General features: G+C 36.1%; 1 protein-coding gene across 14 annotated transcripts in view; it reads right to left on the bottom strand.

The window, feature by feature from the left end:
- FAM135A (family with sequence similarity 135 member A) overlaps nucleotides 1-22,643 on the bottom strand; it is a 143,890-nt gene that overhangs the window by 81,129 nt on the left and 40,118 nt on the right. For 11 of the 14 annotated variants that reach the window (XM_031012461.3, XM_031012456.3, XM_031012459.3 and 8 more), the window contains exons 6-8: nucleotides 4,763-4,902; nucleotides 4,579-4,649; nucleotides 2,979-3,152 (exon numbers count right to left, since the gene is read on the bottom strand). In XM_031012461.3, coding sequence (XP_030868321.1) covers nucleotides 2,979-3,152; nucleotides 4,579-4,649; nucleotides 4,763-4,902 — 385 coding nt within the window. Of the gene's footprint in view, nucleotides 1-2,978; nucleotides 3,153-4,578; nucleotides 4,650-4,762; nucleotides 4,903-7,958; nucleotides 15,626-22,643 lie in introns of those variants that run through there. The other 3 variants (XM_063707699.1, XM_055391419.2, XM_055391420.2) reach the window with 3 other exon arrangements.

Raw genomic sequence — 22,643 nt, 5'->3', positions numbered from 1 at the left:
AGAGGTGAGGTCTTGCTATGTTGCTTAGGCTAGTCTCAAACTCCTGGCCTCAAGCAATCCTCCAGCCTCCAGCTTCAAGGCACCATCAATTACATACTATATGAATTACTTCTGTTAGTATTAACATTTGTATTCCATAGAGGAAGAAGCATATTTCTGTTAGACTGTTGAAAAATCATACACAATTATATCTGAGATAAAGTAGGCCAAAGCATTTGAACTGTTCGATAGTTTGGCAAAAGGGAAAAGACAGAAAAGAAAAATAATGTTGCCATAAGCAGAGTGCAGGTTTTGCTTGCAAAATCCATTTGCTTTGCAAAAGTAAAATGTCTATATCCCAGCAAAGAAGGGAGTCTCAAGTAAGTGGTAAATTCCACTTGATACAATGTGTTTTTCAGAATTGTCATAAAAGTTGTACTTAAAAAATTCAAATATAAGAAACAGTTCAAATAAAAAACAAGCAAAGAAAGAAATCCTAAGCCACTTACTTTAAGTAACTGATATAACGTCTATAGATTGGGTTGACCATAAAAATTGTTTTAAATAAAAATGAAAATTTAAAAGATAATGTTATAAATCAAAAAATTTTCAATGATTGGAGGATAAAAAAACCCACCAATAATAAAACTTCAGGAAAAACCTGTTGAAGAATATAGAGTAGGAAATGTTACCCTTAGACATGACCCCTTTATCAGCACACCACCAGCAAAAAGCTTCCCCTTCCCCTTTCCTTGCTTTCCTTTTCCGGCCTTTCATTTATAGGTAGAGAAAGGCTGGTAAAGATGCTGCTGCTTTTACAGCGAAGTTCTAGCAGCAAGAGTGTTAGATATAAGGGCCCATGGCAGCTAGATAAAGAACAGCAACCTCAGCTGTTACAGGCATATTGTTTTCTTTTCTAGTCACTAACCAGAGCCAACAGTTAATCCTCTTGGCTTCTGATTCTGAGCCAAAAATTTCTTCTTCCAGTAAATGGTCTCTAGGAGATGAGCTGCCCCTTTCTCCTATTAGTCTGTGGCAAAAATTGCTGCATTGCAAGAGGAAGCACATATTTAACTCACTACGATGGTGATGTGAATATCTACTCTGTTTAATTAGGGCCTTAAAAAGCAACATTAATAACCTGAGCTAACCTCCTATGAATTATTTGTGCATTTTGCAGGAGAGAAACACAGCTAGTTTTATGAAGATAATCTTGGTAAATCTTAAAAAGAAATAGTTAAAACAATTTAATTAGGGGTTCTTCTTACAACTACAAAAAGAAGAGATTTAGAAAACTAGAGTAATACATTTTATAAACAGATTAACATTTAGCATTAAAACCAAACACAAAATCATATAAAAGCAATACTGTATATTATTTAAAAGTTATATTTCAAAAAACACACTTTGTTAGAAAAGTTTCATTCACACATTCTATTTCAGAAAATCTTCCAAAAAAATTTTAAGTTTATAATAAAATTATGTATGTAATAAAAAAAACCTTCCTGTTTATAAAAGCTTTAATAACTTAGCACAACCTCTCAAAGGCCTAGGAGGTAAGAAAAAGACAGCAAAACTACCAGTTACAGATCTTTCTATAGAATAAAGAAGGCAAAACAAGTCATCAGGAGAAATATATGTCTTCCTGGCCTGGTGCTCTAAAAGGAACTAGGTCAAGGTGATCTACATGTAAGAGATAAGAGAGCAACAGAATGAAAGACGTTTTCAATTAGTTTTTAAAACAATGTAAAGATATGCCATAGGAGGTTATTACCTGTGGTCAATATGTTAAATTGTGTTGGGCTTCCATAAATTCTTAGGGTAATTTTGCAAAATGATTTACTTAGTTTTCTGATAAATCAGTTTACCATCATATCCCTTAAGCATCATCCCTAATATCATTTGTTAGAATCAGATGTACATCAGAAATTGTAGATAGTTTAGAAATCAAATAAAATTGGAGACTTTCATATAATTTACTGATTTGAAGCATCCATCTGCTGCCCATACTACAAGGATGATGTTGTAAAAACTGAAGACCTTGCATTGTATTTTTACTTTAATGAAAGAAATCTGTCTATCCATGGAAGTGAACAGAAAAAAATAATTATCTCAATGCATTTATTATGATCCAGAATATTATATACCTTTGAACTAATGGTACATGATATAGTTTTAAAAGGCTGAGTAAAAATTCATAAAACTGGTTAATGACTTGGAAAGCAAGTATCACTGTATGATGTACAGTTAAGAAGATAAAATTAGCCTATCTGGATAAGAGGCAAAGAAAAAAATAAGAAAAAATTCACATACTTTTCCAGAGTAATTATAGTATAACATTGCACAAAACATAGGTACAGAATAAACAATGTTGTGTGGTTATTTCCAGATTGTATTTTTTCTTTGTTAACTTATTTGGGATTGACAAAGATGGCTTCATATTTCTGTAATAAAAAAGTTATCAAGCCAATGTTCCCATACTCTTGAATTTTATTATAAATTTTAAAAGTCCTTATTATTTCAGTTATCTTTAGCAAAGTACACGTTTTCACTATAAAAATAAAAAAAACGCTACATTAATAAGGCTCTCACGTTGAATTGTAATCCTCAATGTTGGAATGGGGCCTGGTGGGAGGTGATTAGATCAGGGGGACAGATTTCTCATGAATGGTTTAGTACCATTCCTCTTGATACTGTCCTCATGATAGTGAGTGAGTTCTCATGAGATCTAGTTATTTAAAAGTGTTTAGCAACTCCTCCTGACTCTTTTGCTCCTGCTCTGGCCATGTGAGATGCCTGCTCCCCCTTTGATTTCTGCCATGATTGTAAGTTTCCTGAGGCCTCCCCAGAAGTTAAGCAGATGCCAGCATCATGCTTCCTGTACAGCCTGAAGAACCATGACCCAATTAAACCTCTTTTATTTATAAATTGACCAGTCTCAGGTATTTCTTTATTGCAGTGTAAGAATGGCTTAATACAAAAATATTAGTCAAATTTACCTTATTAGTGGCTGGTGTAGTGCAACCAATGATGCATGAACTGTAACAGACACAACAGAAAGGTGGAAGTAATCAAACATAACATTAACATGATGATGAAGGCCTCTATGGGGGCTAAAGTGCAGCTTCAATGTTCGGCTACTTATTAGTTGCAAGGCATTCAGATCATCTGCCCTGTAAAAAGGAACACTTAGCATGTAAGTATGAAATATTTAGTAAAGGCCAATATATTATAAAGTAGTTGAAACTATAAAAACTATTTACGTAATTACTTTTTAAAAATTTCGAATGAGAGTAATTTTTAAAGCATCAAAGTTGCATTAGAAGCAATATGAAACATACCAATTGAGAAAATAATCAGATCCCACCTATTATTGTTTTCTATCAGTCCATGATATGAACTATTTTTTCACTAATATCCCTATAAAATGAATCCTTTTTGATACTTCAGGAATTAATCAATTCTTAAAATTTTACCCCATAGAGAATACTGTTTATTACAAGGCTGCAGTACAACATAGGTCAAATACTATTATAATAAATCCCAAAGGATATTTCAAATTATTTTTACTCTACAAAATTTTATTAAGTGCTGCTCAAAAATAAGCAGGCCATTGCTTATTTTAAAAAGTAAAACATATCTTATTGTAGATATTTAGTATATCATTAGATTTATACATACTAAAAATGTGAAACAATGCCATGAAAATTATATCCAATTATACTTAAAAAAATTCCATCCATCCATTATAACTATCTACAGTTAATGAACTACCTACTCATTTCAGCTTATTCCACTTAAATAATTCTGACTTGGTGAAAAAAAAAAAGACTTTACAAAATTATTTGTAATGAACAAGTATTACAGAAGAACAGTAGCTACCATATAGTGAAGAGGACATCTAAAGTAGGCCTTTCAGTAATGTGACTTTTTAGTTACTTATCCCACATGCAGTCTGAATTTATATATCATTTTTGAGAATTATTGCTAAAACTACATTTGAGATGGGGGAAAAAACCCTGCATAAATAAAATTGTTAAGTGAATCTCTGATTCTTGTTTTAAATGAACACAAGCAAAATATGTTCCTAAAACATATGACTGCATGTCCAGGTGTGTGGGTAAGTTGGAGGTAGCCAATCCTAAAACTTCCTCAAGGGCTCTGGAAATTAATGAACTAGAACAACTGTCAAGTGCACGTCATCAGTCTTGATAACTCTCAGAATATCAACAAAGTCCTACCTAAAGAAAGCATAACTGATGCCATCAAGAAAGATTAACCAGTGATACAGTGCAAAAGAGCTCATTTACATTTAAATACCTCATGGTAGTGGTATTACATTAACAGTGCAATTTCTAGGAGCTAGGAAAAATTGTTCCGTATTTCTTTAACTTGTCTGGTTTTGTTATCTGGAGCTCATGGATTCGGCATGGGCACAACAGAGCTGGCCTAATCATTCTCATGAAGTTTCCCCAGAAAACACAAGTAGTTCAAGACAAGATAGGGATAGGATGAATTTTAAGAGGAAAATGGGCAATCTAATAATAACAAATAACAGTCATAAGTGCCTAAAGGTTTTTTAATTGATTAGCTACTTACGAATAATCTCCATCTGTGAAGTGTAGATCCAAGGATAATAGAAAATTCATTTCCTCAAGGGTTTCTTCAATCTGAAAAGAAATTACACTATGAGATACTTTTTGAAATTTTATAGAAAGTTAGAAATAACATCTTGAGGCATTACAAAAAATATTTACATAAATAAATATGAAGAGATGTTTACCTTTCTTTCATCCAATAGCATTTTTACTTTGAAGATCATAACATCATTTAAAACAACCTCTTCATTTTTGTACAAAATTTGAAATGTTTTACTGCAAATTAGAGAATCATGAACTGAGGCTGGAAAGGCTAAAGTCATACCTAAAACAGATAAGATATGTAATTGACAGATAAAAGTAAAATATAACACAAGCAAATTAACACTTGTATTTTAAAATACTGTATGTTTGATTATATTACTATAGTGTCATTATCAATTTATACTGCAGTATTGGAACATTTCTGAAAGTTTACTTATTTCTATGATTAGAAAATAAATAAGTACATTATGAGCACTGTAAAATTACTGCATGACATCTTAATCTGAAAGGTAAATGAGGAAATATCGAAGCAGAAATTTTAGAGTGAACAACTGATCTGTATACCACATTTAGGAAAGCAATTTAGTTTTCCATAGCTGAATAGTAAAGAATTTGGTTGGCCTTTGTACTGGTTGCTAGGAGTTCAGCTCTAAACACTTGGAATAAAGAATTTGGCTGGCCTTTGTCTCCAGTTTCTGAGAAGTAGCCTCTAAATCCTTGGTGGCCCCTAGTTTATGCTAAAGAGATGACTCAGGATGGGGGCTGGCCACATCACTAAGACCAGCCATGTGATTAGAGAGTTGCGCTTTGAGCCTAGTGATATAACCTCAATATCCAGAGAGGGGAGAATACCTAAAGACTGAGCGACATGGGCGATGATTCAGTCAGTCATGCTTACATAAGGAAATATCAATAAAAATTCTGAACACTGAAGTTTGAGTGAGCTTCCCTGGTTGGTAATACTCTGCATATCATCACATACTGGATGTTCGAGAGGAGGGAAGTTAATGCGTCCTGACTTAATGGGGAGAAAACAACGGAAGCTTCACATCTGGGACCCTCTCAGATCAACCCTATACAGATTCTGATTTGAATCCTTTTGCTGTAATAAAGCTGTAATAATAAGTACAGCACTATGCTGAGTTTGGTGAGTTGTTCTACTGAATTATCAAACATGAGGGAATAATGGGAACCCCCAAATTTGTAGCCAGCTCTTCACAGCTGTGGGTAGCTTGCAGACCACTAAACTCATGGCTGACGTGAGGGGAGTCTTGTGGAGGACTATGTCCTTACCATTTGAAGTTTGGTTTTTATCTCTGGGTCATTGATGTCACTCCAACAGCCTACCAGCTGTTATGATCTTATTACCCTGTGCTCCAGAAATAACAATTGAAACTAGAGAAAAAAAGAAAAAAGAAAAAGAAAAAGAAACTAGAGACCAAGGTGGGTTTGGAGCTCAAAATGGGATGTAAGACTCCAACTGGAGTCATGAGGATGTCCACATAAGCTGGTGGATGTCAGTCAAAGGCAGGGAGCCTCTGCAGGCCAGGGAGCACAGGGTCCAAACGCCCATATGAAATCCACATGGGGTGGTGGCCTGATGTCAAAGCCTGTCTGGAGTGAGGAGGGCAGCCAAGAGTAAAGTGTCAGAACCTGAGCAGGATGAGGAGGCAATCTAAGTGCAGCGGTGACTTTGAGTAAGGTATTGGGAGCCCAAGCAGGATGAATAGGGCAACCACAAGGGAAGGCACCTCAGGCTGGGGGGTTGGAACCCAAGTTAGATGGAGAGGAGCATCTTTACAGAGGAGCAGCCTGGTACAGGGTGTGTAGGAATCTGAAAGGGATAAAAAGACTTCATATGGGGGTGGGAGTCAAGAAGGTGGTGGGCAGCAGCAGCAGCTTGACACACTACTGGAATCCAAGTGAAGTGAGGAAAAGGAAATCCTGGCACAAGGCCTTACTGAGGTCAAGTGGGGTAAGGAGGAGGTCCACATAAGGGAGTGACCTTGCATAAGGTGAAGCCCAACTAGTTCAATGAGACCATCTGTGTGGGAGAAGAAGCAGTGACAGGAGATTGGCACATATAAGGGACTGATCAATAAGAAAATATATTAAAGGATAAGGGGAGCCAGTTTTCTTACCTATCAGGGAAACGATGTACACATATGGAAAGGAGATACAAATACAGAATGAATCCCATGGTACTGGATTGAAACTCAGAGTACTGATATGAACTTATGGTTTTCATCAGATATTTAGATAAAGACATGTAAATTTGCATATGTATGTGTAAGTGTATAGGTGTATACAATGTACTTACTATCTTTGTCCACTCAAATGGCCTGGGAGTAGCACAACCACAAATGTTAGTCTTTAGTACTATTCTCCACTAAAAGGATCCACGGCTTTGTAGAAATGGTTGGTTCCAAAGCTGGGGCACAGACAAATCTGGACCATCTTTTTTATACCAGAAAGTACGGAAGTGATTAGAGAATGTGGGGACACAACAAAAGGGCATAGAAGCTAGCTGGAAGAGAATGCCCCGGCCATATCTGGGACAAAGTGAGCATCAAAATAAATTATGACAGTAATGGATTAACATCCATTGAGTAAACAGAAATCTGTTAAGTCCATACTGATATAAATAAATAAGTGAATGAAAAAATCTGAAGTTTAAGAAACAACAGACATTAATTGCAAAGTGAAAAAGAGTAATGTTACAGTGGAGAAGCTGGGAAGAGAGCACCTTAATTAAGTGATCCAAGTTAACATTATTAGGAATTGGACAAATAGAAACCACGTATCACCTAATAGGATGTAACAAGAAGAACAAGCATCACTTCTGAGATATTCATGTCAAAAACACATAAAATGAATCTAATCATGACGAAATTGTAAACCCATGCAAACTGAAGAACACTCTAAAAAATAATAGGTTTGTAGTCTCCACAAAAGTGTCAGGGTGATCAAAGTCAAGAAGAGACTGAGAAACTGTTCTAGGATGAAGGAGACTAAAGAGACTTAACAATTAATTACAATATATGATTTGGAACTGGATCATTTTGCTATAAAGGACTTTACTGGGACAACCAGCAAAACAATGGGGCTATGGATAAGACGACAGTAACGTGTCAGTGTTAGCTTCTTGATTTTGATGGATGTATTGGGGTTATGCAGGAGAATATTCTTTAGAAAAAAATAATGCACTAAAATATTTGGGATGATGGAGCAATCATATTGGCAAATTACTCTTACATGGTTCAGGAAAAAAAGTTCTTTATAATGTACTTGCAACTTTTCTTTAAGTTTGAGATGCTTCGGGAAACATATACTTACAGGGAAACCAAGCAGACCAGAAACTCAACTTCTGAGTATGTTAAAGAGCTGAGAAGGGAAAGAAATTCTCCTCAATGAAAGTAAATTTTGTTGAGAGCACCCAGGTAATGTGAGGTGAGAATCCACTGCCTAAAGAAACAAAGGTTTCTTTATTGCTCTTCCCTGAAGATGCCGCATCTCTCTCAATACTTCCATGTAACTTCTACCACTGGGTCTGGAGCTTTTTTGTTGCTTACTGATGCTTTGAGACATTCTTTGTCTCTCCTCCCTAAAACCACTTATACCACTGGCTTTGAATCTCCTGTGATCAGACAGTACAGTACCACTCACTATCTTGCTCATTTTTGTACTCTATAAACCCTGGGAAGCCTTCATTTCTTGAAGGCTTTATTTCCTAATTTAAGATCACTTTTTCAAAAACTAGTCTAGCCATAACTGTTGGTGAACTCAATAGCTATGTAGGTAAACCTAATCTTTGATCTCCTGGGTTCCTTTTCTCCTCTTTTTAAGCATTCTTGCTCTCTAACCCTCCTCAGCTCCTCACTCCTGTGATCATTCTCCAGACTTTTATATTACCAATGACTGCAATCCATCTGTAATTTGAATTTCTTTTTTTAAATTTCCAACTTTTAAGTTCAAGGGTACATGTGCAGGATGTGCAGGTCTGTTACACTGGCAAATGTGTGCATGGTGGTTTGCTGCACAGATCATCCCATCCCACAGTTATCAGGCCCAGCATCCACTAGGTATTCTTCCTGATCCTCTCCCTTCTCCCACCCCCTATCCTCCAACAGGCCCCAGGGTGTGTCGTTCCCCCGGATGTATTCATGTGTTCTCATTATTTAGCTCCCACTCATAAGTGAGAACATGTGTAATGTTTGTTGTAATGTGAATTTCAATCAACCTCTCCTCCCATACTTCCACCTGTCTTTCTAGTTCATGCCCTCTAAGACCACAAATTCAATAATCCTTTGACCACATTTAGGAGTAGACTCCATGCACCCTACTCCTTTTCATTATCCCCTTACTTTCTCTTAATTCCTTTTTTCCTTACCCATCTTAAATCCTATGATCCATCATTATAATACACTCTTGCATATAACCTATTAAGGATATATGCTACCCTTGCTTTGTCATATTGACCTGGATAAATCCCAACTCCAGGTCTCTGCCCAATCCATACTTGTACCCACAAACTGAACGTGCCTGGAGAAAAATAAACAGCTATCTTGACTGGCTATACTTTAAATTCATGACCGTTAATTTCAAGTGGGTCTTTAGTGCTGCCTAGCAATCATACTGTATTTTCCAAATCCATTTTATCCCCATATTCTTAGATGACTATTTCATAAATTATTTTCTCTCCTCAAACCTAGCCTTCAGTCTCACTGATAAATTTGTTTCTTATTTCATGAGAAAATAAAAATAATCAGAAGTTCTATAAGCTCTACTACAGGATCTACCTGCAGATGCACCTAGACAAACTCCCTATTTCTCTGCTCTCCTTTCAGGCAAAACTCAAAAGTCTTTGCTATTTAGTGTGTTTGATTCATCTCCCATTCTCTCTTCAGCTCACTGTGTGATAGCCAGCCTCTAAAATGGCCTCCAATGATTCTCTTCCTGGTATTCACACTATTGCACAATCTCCTAGAAAGGACCAGGGTTGATCTATGTGATAGAAGTGATAGTAGGGACTGGGCGCAGTGGCTCACGCCTGTAATTCCAACACTTTGGGAGGCTGAGGCGGGCAGATCACTCGAGGTCAGGAGTTTGAAACCAGCCTGGCCAACATGGCGAAATCCTGTCTCTAGTAAAAATACAAAAATTAGGTGGGTGTGGTGGCGGCCACCTGTAATCCCAGCTATTTAGGAGGCTGAGGCAGGAGAACTGCTTGAACCTGGGAGGCGGAGGTTGCAGAGTGAGCCGAGATTGTGCCACTGCACTCCAGCTTGGGCAACAGGGTGAAACTCCATCTCCAAAAAAAAAGAAGTAATAGTAGGATTTGTGTGAATACAGCAGAAGTAATTGACTATAACCTAATGAGAGATCCTGAGTCAGAGGCATGCAGCTAAATTTCTGACACACAGAAACTGTGAGATAATGTTTGCTGTTTTAAACTAAGTTGTGGGATAAATTTTTACACAACAATAATTCATACTCCAATCAGACTTTAGCCCATATAACTGTTCTTATCAAAACCACTGATTTCTCCTTTGCCAAATCCAAAGGTCAACTCTCAAACCTCATCTTACTTGACTTATAATCAGTATCTAACATAGATACTATGATCCATCATATAATATGCATTCTCTCATTCTTGTTCTTTTGGTTTTTTTTTTTTTCTACTTTTTTTTGAGACAGAGTCTTACTCTGTGCCCAGGCTATAGTGCAGTGGTACTTATCTTGGCTCAGTGCAGTCTTGACCTCCAGGGCTCAAGCGATCCTCTCACCTCAGCCAAGCTAATTTATTTTTTATTTTTTGTAGAGATGAGGTCTCATTATGTTGCCCATCCTCTCATTCTTGATACACTTCTTAAATGTAGCTTTCTTGACATCACACTCTTCTAGTTCTACTCCTACCTCACGGGCCACCCCTTTTTCGTCTCTTTTTTTTTTGCGGGGGGTGGGGGTGCTGTTTTTTTCTCATCAAGAAGCAGCACAGTGCAGTGGTTAGGAACATAGATTGTGAAGCCAGACTGGCTAGGTTTTAGTCCTGGTTCTGCCATTTACTAGATCTGTGAATTTTATTCATTCTTGTTTTCTATGCCTCACAACCAATTCTTCAGTAAACCCACTGGTTCTACCAACAATACTAAAAATGATCTGACAGAAGAAAGAAGGCTGCCTTTAGGAATGCTCTAAAGGAATTCTCATGCCAGATAAGAAGTTGTATACAAAATCAGTAATTCTAAATTGCTGTGAATGATTTCAGTGAAAGTTGCCTATATCCTCAACTGACATCAATATTTTAAGCTTTAAAAAAGAAATACCAGTGACTTACATATAATAAACTTCGTCTTAATTTTATTCTCAAACCAGAAGCAACAGGCAACAGATGTGCAACTTCCTAGTCATTCATTCACTCACCCGATCAACAAATATTTACTGAATACTTATTATGTATCAGGTATTCTCTAGGTGTTTGGGATACACAGTAAAATGAAAGAGATAAAAATCTCCGACCTCATAGAGCTTACATCCTAATGGAGTGGTGTGATAGAGAATAAATATAGTAAGTAAATGATAGAATACATTTGAAAGTTATAAGTATTGAGTGCTACGGAGAAAAATAAAGAAAGGAAAAGAGGGATAAGAAAGATAGCAATTTTAAACAGAAAAGCCAGGCAATGCTTTCTTGAGAAGGGAACCTATCAGCAAAGAAGAAAACTGATTCCTGTGTTCTTTCCCCTACTACAGGCCACTAGGTCGCTGTCCCCTCCTTCACCCTAGCAGAAGTCTGGAAGTTTATTCTCTGAAGAGAATAAAAGTCCTCTGTACTAAAAATCACCTGGCAAAACTGAGAGAGCATGAATATACGAGCATAGGCATATTGAATACTAAGTGCAGCGATTCCAGAATTGTTCTCTACTGGGCTCCTAGAAGGCTGTCAGCTAGATTCTTACTCTCTAGGAAGGAGACAGACAAGAGTCTTCTATGGCATTTCAAGAACTGTAAAATCTTAGATTTTACCAAACTTGCAACCTAACAAGCTAGTCTGCCACAGTTTCATATATGTTGGCAGAAGACACAAGACTCTTGGGTCAAAGACAAAAGGTTTGATTATGCACAGCATAGCAAGCAGCATGAGCTTCTTGTTCATGTTAGTTTCCCTTGTATTCACTCTTCCAAGTCCCATGAGAGTGACATGGAGGCAGGCCAGGTGGATACCATGTATGTGGTGGGTTTTTAGTCACAATTGAGGAACCCTAAGCTTAGGAAACCTCTATCTTTTATAAGGGTAGCTATAAGAAAACCTATGTAACTTTTGCACTGTCCATTATACTGGAAAGTAAATAAATGTACTGTATGTTCTAGACAGAGACACTGTCTATAACTTCCAAAGCTGTTCATTGCACACATATCCTTAAAAAGATGGTCTTTTTAAACAGAAGGCTTTCAGTGTCTCTGCTCATAAAATGTTTCTCTCTTCTCAGAAACATGAGAAACCATAGAGAAGAATTCTCAATGATATATACAGCATAATCTCAGATTCTTCACAGTTCTTGACATGGGGAATCTAATGAATTCAATGAAAAATAACTATCAATACTGACTTCAAAGATTCCTTAGACAAATGGCTCACCATCGCCCTAAAATGAGGCTCAGACAAGTCCCCTGCAGGCTCTCAGAATTTCCCATCAGCCTTCCTTTCAGTCATGTTTAGACAACTGAGGCCTATCAAATAACAGAAGGAAACTTTTAACATGTTTAAGTTAGAGACTAAAACAAAGAGAAAAAAAGTAACATAGGAAAATTTTTTTTAAAAAAGAAGAATATTGTTCTTAGAGAAGATATTACATTCATGAAACAGGAAAACATTGTTATAGCAAAGGAACACTCAGACAAAAGAGCACTTGGATTTTAAAATGAAGAGAGAAGCGATGAGAGAGAGTGAAGGAGAGAAGAAAAGGAGAAAAGAAGGAGAAAGGGAGTGGGAGAGAATAAGAGAGTAAAAGATAGAAAGCACAAAAGCAAATAGCTCAAAAAAGGGTTAAAAATAAAGGTGAAGAAATATAGTAGAGCCAAGAAGAGAACGGGAAAAAGGAGAAGAAAAAACTAAAACTTAAGAAAGCCAGTAAAGATGATCCACCTTATAAACAAAAGAAGTTCCAAAAAGAAACAACAAAGAAAACAGATGGGAGATAATTATTAACAAATTAAGAAATTTCTCAGAACTGAAGTACTCAAAGACCCAAGGTACAGCATTATGTGCCATCAGAACCCCAGTTACCAAGAGGATATTCTACCAGATTCTTGAAAGGGGAAAAAGGTCACATAGAAGATTAAAAATCAGTCATTTATTTTTTTTGGAGAAAAAAAATAAGATTAGTAATCAGTATGGCTTTGGAACTCTTAATAGCAATGCTGCAAACCAAAAGATAATGGAGTAATATTTTCAAGATTCCGAAGAAAAAAGGTTTCCAACCTAGCATTCTATACTTAGCTGAACTTCCAAATAACTGTTAAGGGTAGAATGAAAAGATTTTTAGATGCTGAAGGCTTCAAAATATTTATTTCCCATGCCACTTTTCTCAACAAGTTAACTATTTATAGGCTCTATGAAACTGAGAGAATAAACCAAGAAAGAGAAAAAACAGATGTTAGGAAATAAGAGATTCAACATAGAAGAGATGCAAAGGGAATGCCTAGGAAGATGGTGAAGGAAGATCCCAAACAGATCCTCTTCCTTAGATAATCTACAGTGACCATGTAGTTCGGATTTGTGTGCCATAAAAGATATGTTAACATCCCTGCTGCTAGGGTACCAACTTTAACCTGAGGACAGATTAAAAGCTTGGCTAAATTTCTTTTCAGTGCTTGGCTTATTTGAAGGTGTACTAATGAAGTTTCTAGCCTAGATCATCTGACGATACTATTTTCACTTCACTGAAGTTTTCTGCTTTGGCCTGCTCCTGAGAGTTGGAGGAGGGCAATGTTAAGTTTAGATGCAAATCAGTCTGTTCCATATGTTAGATATCCAATATTTTATCACATTACAATCTTGCCAGAAGCCCTGAAAGTGGTAAACTCTGTTTTACACAATTCACTCTTGACCTTGCCCACAAACATCTCCAAAGGGAGTCTTAAAACCTTTCAGGTATAAAGAAGCATACCATAACCCAGAGACTCTGTTCAACTTTTCTTCTGGGAGACTTCTTTTAATAATAGCGATATTTATGCTATCTTACACAGCTGGGTTTGTGCTTGCCACTCAATTTTTTTCAAACTCAACCAGATATTTCCTTGGAATACAGTCATACTGACAAAATGCACTCATAATGATAAAACTATAAAGAAAGCAAAAGAATAACACAAATGTCAAGAGGGGTATACAGGAGGATTTTACAGTACTAGTAATGTTCTATTTCTTAAATGAAAGGTCGGGTACCTGGGTGTTCATTTTATTATTTAATAAAATAATGTGTTATGTAATCGTCAAAAAATGTGCAATACATTTCATAATGCAAAGTTACACATTCATTATATAGCTGCTTTGTGCCATGGATTGTTCTCAGCTAAGTGGACTGAACAAAAAAACCAACATTTTCCCTGACCTCACCTAATTCTGTAAATTACATCTACACTAAGTGTACAGAAGACAGAGTGCTATGACATCTTACAATATGGGGGTGAACTTAGGCTGTGAAACCAGGAGAGGCTTTGTTGACAACATAGCATTTGAGTTGAAACACCATGAAAAAGAGTTAGTCAAATGAAGATAAAAGGGAAGAGCCTTTCAGGAGGAAGAAATGGAGATTTCTCGAAGGCAAGGACCTTGTCTCATTTATTTCTTACTTCATGTTAGTATTATGAACATGATCAGCACTTATGGATGTGGAGAAACTGAAACTCTTGTGTACTGTTGATGAAAACGTGAAACAGTATAGCTGCTGTGGAAAATACTATGGGGGTTCCTCAAAAAATTAAAAATAGAACGACCGGCCACACACAGTGTGTGGCTCACGCCTGTTATCTTAGCACTTTAGGAGGCCGAGGCAGGAGGAACAGTTGAGTCCAGGAGTTCAAGACCAGCCTGGGCAACAAAGTTAGGCTCCATATGTACAACACATATGTGACTCATGGGGCTGAGGTAGGAGGACTACTTAAGCTCAAGAGGTCGAGGGCAGTGAGCCATGATCGCAGCCCTGCACTCCAGCATGGGTGACAGAACGAGACCCTGTCTCAAAAAATAAAAATAATAAAAATAGAACTACTATATAATCCAGCATCTCACTTCTAGGTATTTATCCAGAAGAACTGATAAAAGAGGGTCAAAGAGATGTCTGCACACTCACATTCATTGAAGCATTATTTATAATAGTCAAGAGGTAGAAACAACATAAATGTCTATCTACAAATTAATGGATAAAGAAAATGTGGTATGTACATATTGAAGAATATTATTCAGCCTTAGAAAAGAAAATCCTGTCATAGCTACAACATGGAAAAACCTTAAGGACATTGTGCTAAGTGAAATAAGCCAGTCACAGAAAAGCAAATACTGCATGACTCCACTTATATGAGGTATATAAAGCAGTCAAACTCATAGAAACAGAAAGCAGAATGTGGGTTGACAGGGGGTAGGAAAATGGGGAGTTGCTGTTCAATGGTATAGAATTTCAGTTATTTAAGATAACAAAATTTTAGGTCAGGCGTGGTGGCTCATGCCTATAATCCCAGCACTTTGGGAGGCCAAGGCAGGTGGATCACTTGAGGTCAGGAGTTTGTGACCAGCCTGGCCAACATGGTGAAACCCCATCTCTACTGAAAAAAAAAAAAAAAAAAATTGGCCAGGCGTGGTGGTGCATGCCTATAATCCCAGCTACTTGGGAGTCTGAGATGGGAGAATCGCTTGAACTGGGAAGACGGAGGTTGCAGTGAGCCGAGATCACACCACTGCACTTCAGCCTGAGTGACAAAGTGAGACCGTCTCAAAAAAAAAAAAAAAAAAAAAGAAAAAGAAATTTAAAAAAATAAATAACTGAAATATTGTTCTGTTATTCCTTTTTACACTTTAATGTTATTATCAAACTGAAGGGTCTGGGAAACAAAAGACCTAAACGTGTATGCTAAGATTACTGTCTTGAATCTGAAACTTTGTTTTCTAATATTTGCTAGATGATAACAACTCCACTAAGTCAGAAACCACATTAATCTTTTTCACTGCTTTAATTTAGGACTGAGCACTTAGGTCTCACACATAATAGGCAATCATAAAGTATTTATTTAATAAATGAATGTTCGTCTAACTTCTTAATTTAATATCCTATTTCCCTGTTCAAATGACTTGATTTTTATTTTGCCTATCAGTTATCTGCTAACACAAACATTCAGATCTATAATTTTAAAGACTTGAGATAATTTGAGGCTTCTAAATGCTTACATTCAATCATGATAATTTATATTTTATTTCTATCACTATCTGCATTTCCGTTTCCTTTGGTTAAAAGTTAGCACTGGTATCTTTCATTTACTTAGTGACCAAGTGACTATTCATTCAACCATAATTTATTAAGTCTCTCAACTATTGGGAACTAAGAGACATGAACATAAGTAAGAACTCTGCCCACTTTCAGAGCTCCCAGTCTAGTTTGGATAGAAACATTCAAATAAATAATTGCAGTACAATGTGATAATCTCTTAACTGCCTATTGCAGCAGGCCAAAGCAAATAGCAATCTAACACTATCTCTTAAACCAGGTAAAAAGACAATTAAAGGGCAATGATAGAAGCTGTTGAATCTGAGGAAAGCAAAATGGAGGTTTGCCAAATGACTTCCATTTTGTAATCTATGCAGTTTAATTGAAGGACCTAACTTTATGGTGAGTTTTCCATTTATGGCTGTTGAGACTATTCAATTACTGATAACAGTAAAGGATTAGTGACATAATATGAAATATCTCTAGCTATATGTTTAACTTTTCCTCATTTTTTTTAAAGCACTGTTCTTTAATGGTGATTGATGTTTGTTTTAGTAGAATCCCATTTCTGAGAAAAAATTATAACAGCATAAGCTAAAAGAGGTACACAGAAAGTGCTATGGGCTAGGAGTGGTGGCTCATACCTGTAATCCTAGCACTTTGGGAGGCAGAGTTGAGAAGACTGCTTGAGGCCAAGAGTTTGAGACCAGCCTGGGCAACATAGTTAAGACTCCCGTCTCTACAAATTTTTTTTTTTTTTTAATTAGCCCAGTGTGGTGGCATGTGCCTGTAGTCCCAGCTACTTTGAGAGGCTGATGTGGGATTATCACTTGAGCCCAGGTGTTCAAGGCTATAGTGAACTATGATCACACCACTGCACTCCAGCCTAGGTGACAGAGCAAGACCCTATCTCAAAAAAAAGAAAAAGGGGTATGACAGCAAGGCAAAGGAAACATCTAACTGCTTAGGGGAGTTACCTACGGTTTTAAAAAGGAGGTAATAAGGAGAGGAGAGGAGAGCATGCACAAAATATGAGCAAATTAGAACCCATCAAACTTGAGAAACTGAAAGTAATTCCATGGAATCCACAAGGAGAATGGTGGGAAACAAAATTCGACATGTAGGATAGGATCAAATCATAAAAAATCTTAACACAGCAGAACTATCCCAACATTTCAGTGGCTCTCAAAGGAAGGCCCTGAAAAGCTGGTGGCTGAGCAAAGCTTAAGGAGACAACTAATAGAGGAAAAAGATATGGTTCTGCTAATAGCACTTCAGAATATTTGAAGCTTTATTCCAAGTAGCTAATTAACCACTGCCAAAATAAAGTAACTGGGACAATCTTTCCTTACTTTTATAACTAGCCCTTATTTCCAGCCTTCCTTTCTCCTTGATGTTAACTTTTTGAAACTGCTATCACCTACCTAAAAGCTGGGTAGTAGCATATAGGAAGAAAAACGAAATACATATATACACACACAAAGAATATTATCCAAGACAGAGAAGTGGCCTTAGAAAAAACCTGGTCAAATACCAATAGCTGCATTTTTTTTTTTTAACCAACCTGGGTTGATTTCTTGTAAGTCTAAATGCTTATCTAGTTGTAAAGCTTCTATCAAAATGGAGAACTTTTTTTTATTAAGACCTTCCCCACACATTATCTTTGAATTTTTGTGAAATTTCCCTTTTTTCCTCCATTTCAATCTTATTAGTACTAATACTGGCTACTAAATACTGTGTGCTGGGCACTGTGCTTTATGGAAATCATTATTAATCATTTTGGCAACCTTATATTGTAGGGATTAATATATACATTTTACAGACACCAAGGTTCTGATAATCTGCCCAGAAATCAAATGCCACAGCTGTTTGTGCCACAGCCTGTGCTTGGCCATTAATGTCACACTGATAAACTATTTCAAACATATGTGTTCTCTCATATACACCACAGAACTCCAACACTAGTAAGGAACAGCTATCTCATTGGAGAGAAAAGATGGAAAGGAGCTATAAAAAAAGTTAAACCGTATCATTCAACTAACCTGTCTACACGTAGAATGAATTCTTGAAAACTAAGAAGGAAATTACATATAAATGGCTTTTTCTTAGACTGTTTTTCCTTATATCAAGCTGGTTCTGAGATCCTAGAGTCCACCTTATTTCAGCATTTTAACTACTGGGGCAATTTAGGACAGAAAGGGAGGGCAAGACACAGGGAAAAGATATTTACTGAGCATGGTACTAGATCTCTTTACACAATTTTCTAACTTAATTTTTACATACACACTGTGAGAAGGATTATATCTATTACACTGATAAGGAAAGAAAGATTCAAATAAATGGAATAATTTGCTTAAGACCAAATAGCTAGTGAGTGGCAGAACAAGATTTGAAACTAGTTATGCCCAAATTAAAACACATTCCACAGAGGAAGCTAGCTTTATAAGAATAGAAATGCAGTCTCAGGTACCTAGATTTCCATCATGTATTATATAAATTTAGGGATCTTTCAGGAGTTCTATTCTTCTCTTCAGTTCTTCCTTCTTGCTCTTGGTCATACTAGTTCATGTTTCCTATCTCATAAATAGTTTTATTGGTTTTCAGAAAAATATGAAATTTAAAAATTATACTTATTAACATGAAATGTTATCCTATGCACTTCATTACTTGCTATATAATAGAAATTATACATAACACAGAAAAATTATGTTTCAGTTCTTTACATAAAATGGTTCATAGCATAATGAGTCAAAACATGACTATTTTCCATTATTCCTTATGTCTCTAGAACTCAATATATAACATATTGAGGTATGTAACATAAAAGGTATACAGCCCTTTACAGTCTAAGTACTTTCAGTTATTTAATGCACAATAACCCTGTGTAGCAGGTAATACACTGCACAGAGGAGAAACTGAAGCTCAAGGAGGTTAAGTGAGTTTTCCCAGGTAGCACAGTAGGAAGACAGACTCCTGATTCCAAGTCACTATTTTGTTAACTACATCAGAGCAGCATCTCTGAATTAACAGTTTCTAAACTACATTAAGATTTATCTATCTATAGGCTTGGCACGGTGGCTTACACCTGTAATCCCAGCAATTTGGGAGGCTGAGGCAGCGGATCACTTGAGGTGAGGAGTTTGAGACCAGCCTGGCCAACCTGATGAAACCCCGTCTTCACTAAAAATACAAAAATCAGTCAGGTGTGGTGGTACGTGCCTGTAATCTCAGCTACTCGGGAGGCTGAGGCAGGAGAGTTTCTTGAGTCCAGGAGGCGGAGGTTGCAGTGAGCCGAGATCCCACCATTGTGAGACTCTACTTAAAAAAAAAAAAAAAAAAAAAAAGATAGCTATCTATCTAACTAGATATATCTAATAGATATCTAGATAGATAGATAGATAGATCGATAGATAAATCTTCTATCTATCTCTTCGTTTCTTAAATTCTTCCTTCTTGCTCTTGGTCACACTAGTTCATGTTTCCCATCTCATAAATGGTTTTATTGGTTTTCAGAAAAATATTCTTAGCTAGCTAGCTAACAGTGAGCCACATCAATACCAAAGTAACTAGACCTGCCTTAATTGTCTTACTGGACACTTATGATCTTCCTTCTTTATGTTGGATAGTCATTTCGATTCTAGAAACCCTTTCCTTCTTGTATCACCACCAAAGTGCAAATACTTGTTTTCAACCTTTAGAATCAACCAATAGACAAAGGACAAAAGATTTAACTAGTTACAAAACAGGATATGAATGTCAGCAACCTTGATAATTCCAACAGAGGTTGGAAGGTAGAAAGAGAGAAAATTTGAAAAGAAAAAAATGGTGGGACTGTTTATATCCTTATTTCAAAATAAGGAGTCTGTCATGATCACTGAAGTAGAAAATGGAGCTTTAAGTATACTGTTTGAAGCTACAGAGACTGGTGAGAAACACATATGAGAATAACAGTATCTCTTTTAAAAGGTTGGGGGAGAGGGAACGAGGAAATGGTGTAAATAAGATAAATAGTCTTTTTATCGTAACAGGAAGTCCATTGACAACGTCCATATGGAGGTAACCATAAGGACTAGAGACATGGGTAAAAGTTGTTACATCTAGAAAATAAGCTATAGTTTTTACTACAAGTCCTTCTGGACTAATTGATCTTTGTTGTTGTTGTTGTTGAGACGGAGTCTCACACTGTCGCCCAGGCTGGAGTGCAGTGATGCGATCTTGGCTCACTGCAACCTCCACCTCCCAGGTTCAAGCGATTCTCCTGCCTCAGCCTCCCAAGTAGCGGGAATTACAGGTACCCGCCACCACGCCTGGCTAATTTTTTTTGCATTTGTAGTAGAGACGGGGTTTCACGATGTTGGTCAGGCTTGTCTCGAACTCCTGACCTCGTAATCTGCCCGCTTCAGCCTCCCAAAGTGCTGTGATTACAGGCATGAGCCTCCACGCCCGGTGACTAATTGATCTTTTAACCATATGCTGTATATTATTTTGATAAAAAAATTTTTTTCCAGAAAAAAAGATGGATGAATATTAAAAAGCAAACTAAACAAAATACATTTAATCTTAATAATACTATCATTACTAGGATGTCATTATTTAAACTTTTTATGAAAACTGCATAACATTTCAAACTGGAGCCAGATTCCTAAAACCAGCAATGACTTCTCTGTTGTAAAAGTCTATGAATGCTTTTCTTACCAATCAATTTTCAACAGTTCTATAAATACTCATTGTCTTTCATGACTGATGTTATTGCAGATGACAGATATTTCCTGACTCAAACCTCTCACTGTCAGCATAATCTTGTGCTGGAAATAATTTAAATGTATGGCAATAAGCTGTATAATACTATCTAATTCCCATCCCATTCAACCTGCTCCACTGTAACTCACAGACAGATATCATTATTTTAAACTATTTTTCCTAAAAGTTTTCTCAAAATATACAGAAGGTATACAAATTATGGTAAAATTGAGTGCTGGAAGGAAAAGGTATTAAGATGAAAGTACGAATCAAAGTTAAAAGAAAAATAGAGCAGGTAATAAAAAGCATAGAGAAAAATCCAAGCCCTTAAAAGAAAAAATGAATTTTTAAGGAACAGAGGTAAAAAATTAACACAAAGGATAAAAGAAAATCATCCTACATAAAGCTATTTATGTTCAAAGATAAGACTAGGAATCAATATATGTATTTATTAAAAGTCAGTTAAATATATGGGAGCAATTTCTTGAGGCAGAAAAGGATACCTTTCCTTAATAATTTACTAATAGTGAAAAGATACACACTGTAAGAACTCGTTAGTACTACTGAAAAATGAAATTTTGAGAGAAGGATATAGAAGGCAGAAACAATATCTCAAAGATTGTAATAAGTTGGCAGCCTTCTTTGCCTTGTTTTTTCAGATTGCTGGGGAGGAAATGCATCTAGACAGAAGAACATTATTTTGTTTCAAACTAACACTTGTGAGACGCATGTCATAAGTCACCACATCCCATCAATCACTATCCTCTATGATATTCATATTAATTTAACATTTAACAAGATAGAGGCTATTCTGGGGTAAACTGGCAGGAAATACTTGATACTTTACCAGATTTACCTTACCACAGGTGCCCAGAGGATGAAACAACATTCAAAAGCTATGGAAAACAACCTATACATACAAGGTAATCATGTTGGGGATAGTGTCAGGCAGGAGAAAAACAGCATGTCTCACAATTTGTTCAGAGCCACTTTATTGGAAAGGCTTTGCATATATCTTTGCAAACCACAAACAAGAAAAACAAGTTATCATAAATTAGAGAATTAAAAATAAAATACATTGATATAATATTTGAAATATGAAAGATCTTGAGAAGTCATATTTGTTAGCACATTTCAGACATGACAGGTAAAATCTGCTATTTTGAAAGAGAATGAGAAAAAAGGGTGAAAGAGACTTTATGTATTTCTTTCTTCTTCTGTCCAAAATTTGGTTCTTGTGCTTGCTATTTTGGCTGCTATCATTTAACTAAAAGTATATAATCTTCTAAAAACTTCTGGTATAATGCTATTAAAAAATACACAGAGATAATATTTTCACATACGTGAAATTTTCACATATTATATAATATGGAAGCCTATCATTTTCAAACTCAGGCTTCCCTTTTATAGACTGGTGTCTGCCACAAACTATTTATTTTTAAAAGATATTTCCTTTAAATATACTAGTAAACTATCAGATCACTACATTTCCAGTCTATTATATGCAACTGATAGTATCAGAACCTAGAAACTTAGTTGGCAGCAGCAATGATTAAATCTAGACATAACTAAGAAAAAAAAATTAAGTACCCAGGAAAAGACTAAGAGAAGGTACTCTATTTGGGCATTTCTGACACAGTTTGTCATGTCAAAATAACATTACTTTGTAAATAACATTAATTATATGTAATATTTCTGCCATACCAATGACCTAGAGATTGAATTATAACTTCTGTTAATTTTTATAGAAGATAAATCCTTTCCAACCAGTATTTAGTTGATGAAGAATAGTGATCATGGAACT

This window comes from Gorilla gorilla, chromosome 5, assembly GCF_029281585.2.
Source record: "Gorilla gorilla gorilla isolate KB3781 chromosome 5, NHGRI_mGorGor1-v2.1_pri, whole genome shotgun sequence".
NCBI classification, from domain to species: Eukaryota; Metazoa; Chordata; class Mammalia; order Primates; family Hominidae; genus Gorilla; species Gorilla gorilla.
This window is presented reverse-complemented; position numbering and strand designations above follow the sequence as displayed.